This window comes from Gekko japonicus, unplaced genomic scaffold, assembly GCF_001447785.1.
Source record: "Gekko japonicus isolate JY-2015 unplaced genomic scaffold, Gekko_japonicus_V1.1 scaffold3872, whole genome shotgun sequence".
Classification (NCBI taxonomy): Eukaryota; Metazoa; Chordata; class Lepidosauria; order Squamata; family Gekkonidae; genus Gekko; species Gekko japonicus.
In genome coordinates this window covers 106,716-109,418 of record NW_015167659.1, presented here as the reverse complement: position 1 = coordinate 109,418, position 2,703 = coordinate 106,716, and the positions used below count along the sequence as shown (strand labels likewise).

Genomic DNA, 2,703 nt, shown 5'->3' with positions numbered 1-2,703 from the left:
TCCTGGTGACGTGCACGTCGGGGTGGAGTTCCCCCCGGGGCCCGATCCGGCGGCGGCAGGGAACGGGCCTCTGGGGCGGAAATTTCCCTGCCCTCCGGGGGGACTTGGCACTTGGCAAGCCTAGAGCGTGGGTCTCCAACCTTTTTCAGCTGGGGGGCCCCCTTTGGGATTCTGACACCAAATGACTGCCGCAGGAGGTGGAGCCACAGAATGGGGTTATGCGTAACTCTAGTAGTAACTCTTCAACATTTCAGGCAGAAGCGCTGCTTGGCAGGACACCTTTTTAAATGGCTTAAAGTTATTTTCTTGCTTACCCACAGCTTACCCTCAGTCAGGTAGTGCTGTGGAGGCAGCTGTGGCCAAAGCAATCTTTTAAAAACCTGCAAAGCTGATCAGATCTCCAGTTGCTAGTCAGAAGGCCTGCTGGGTAAAAGTCCCACTCCTGCCCCAAAATAGCCCTGCTACTAATTATATTGGGCTTTTATATGTGTCATTTACTAGCATTTGTAATGCTGCTATATAGCTTTGTATGTGCATTCATCCTTGTTCTTTGACATATGTAGTTTTTATTCCTATTGTACAGAGCTGAGACAGATACTTACCAATGTTCCCTCTAAACTGTGGAGTCTTGTGAGCAAAAATTCTACTGTGTGAGCTACTGGCATTGAAATTGGGAGCAAGCAATTTGGATACTGCATAAATTAATTTGCTCTGGAGCCATCCTGCCTGAGCTGAGACTAAAATGTGTGAGCTGGAGGCTAAAAAGCTGTGAGCTAGCTCACACTAACTCAGCTTAGAGGGAACACTGATACTTACCTAAAATCAGGCCCAAATCTGGCATGTTAAGTACTGTATCATGCCTATGCTTATTCATCTTTTGGAATCTCCAGAAGCCACCTGGGCTCAAAAGGCTAAAAACATCCCAAGTATAGCACTGCATAGCTCTTGCATTGAGCTGTTGCCAGTCCTGAATAAACAGGCCGCATGGAAGATCCTATGTGGTCAGTAGGTTTGCTGTGCTGTTTATGTTTTTCATTTGGCACATCTCTCCATGCCCTAATGGACTCCTTGTCCTTCTGGAAAAGGACTTGTCCTCCTGTCTCTGAATGATTGCCTTATTTTGCAATCTTGGCTCATAAGGGGGAAAAGCTTCTGGCAGACAAGCTTCTGCAGATACTTTTTTTTTCTGTTTAATTTCACAGATGGCAGTTCAGCGAAGCAAACGACTTGGGAAGGGGGACACCGCGTCCCCACAATAGCCTATTGGGCGGGGAAGATCCCGGCAAATGTGACGAGTCATATGATGTTGAGGTAAAAGAACAAAATTGTTGCTGTTTTGGACTGTTGTTATGAGACCCTTTTTTTAGCCAGCCAGAAAGGGAGGAGTCGGGCCAGATCCAGAGCTGTGGCAAATGTAAGAATGCTGGAAGCAGCTGAACTGTTCTTTCTTGCGTCAGAACTTCAGAGAACACATGTTTCTGAGAGTCGAAGGGCCTCTCATTTCCTAAGAACCTCACAAATCAGGGGCTTGGCTTGAGTTAACCAACAATGACCTCTGTTTCGTTATTCACAGCTTTATGCAAACCACTCCGTAGAGCTAGTATGACAGCTTCAAATAAGGATTTTAAAAGTTTTCTGGAAAACTTAATGGTATTCACATGGTGGGTATTCAAAGGTGGCATGGACTAAGTAATAGCTTGTTTATCAATCCAGTTGTATACTGGTGCCCAAACTTTCTGAAATCTTAATATTCTATTTCCACTAACTTTTTGTGTTAAATTATCCAGTTCAGCTATGTCAATCAGTTTGTTGATCATTTGTCCTTTAGTTGGTACCTGCTCATTCTTCCATTCTCTTGCGAGCGCCATTCTAGCTGCTGTTAGTATATGCAAAATTAGAAATTTTTCCTTTTTCCTCCAATTATCAGGAAAAATGTTCAGCAAGAATACTTCAGGAACTAATGGGATTTGTTTTTTGGTAATCTGCCATATCACCTTCTGGACCTCCTTCCAATATGCCTTCACATTGTTACATAACCACCATACATGATAATACGTACCTATATGTGTCTTACATTTCCAGCATTTTGCATCTAATCCAACATATATTTTGGCCAGCTTTTCAGGAGACATGTGCCATCTATGTACCATTTTAAAAACATTTTCTTTTAGTGCCGCAGCTTTTAACCATCTGGTATTTTTCCAGATTTTTCCCCACTCCGTTTTATCGAGCACATGCCCTAAGTTTCCTGCCCATCTCTTTCCGGTTTCTACCAAAACTTCTTCTTGCATTTCTTGCTTCAGAAGAAAGGAATATAATTTACCAATAATCTTAGTATCATCTCCTAACAGAATTTTATCAAGTTCCGATCTTCCGCTGATAAAACCTATTCGCCTATCTCTGGCAATTTTAGAGTTTAGTTGGTTTCTTTCCCACCATGTCAGGTGTATGTGTTGGGCAACCAGATCTTCATGTGATCTTAATTCATTATCATTATTAAGTAGGACCTCATATGTTGTAGCTCGAACCTTTGACATTAAATTCGGCAATACAATGGCCTCTAACGGGGCTATCCATCTGGGCAGCTTGTCATAAAATGTTACTTTTATCTGCTTCCATACTTTGAGTAGGCTGGCCCTTATCCAGTGTTGCTTAACATATGAGTGTATTTCAGCTTTTTTGTCCCATAAAATGGCATGCCAA

At 42.8% G+C, this 2,703-nt stretch overlaps 1 protein-coding gene across 1 annotated transcript in view; it reads left to right on the top strand.

The window, feature by feature from the left end:
- Window positions 1–1,202: 1,202 nt before the first annotated feature.
- ARSG (arylsulfatase G) overlaps window positions 1,203–2,703 on the top strand; it is a gene marked incomplete at its 5' end in the record, with an annotated part of 34,806 nt that continues 33,305 nt past the window's right edge. Inside the window, one exon of the mRNA XM_015414115.1 lies at window positions 1,203–1,311. Coding sequence (XP_015269601.1) covers window positions 1,203–1,311 — 109 coding nt within the window. The remainder of the gene's footprint in view (window positions 1,312–2,703) is intronic.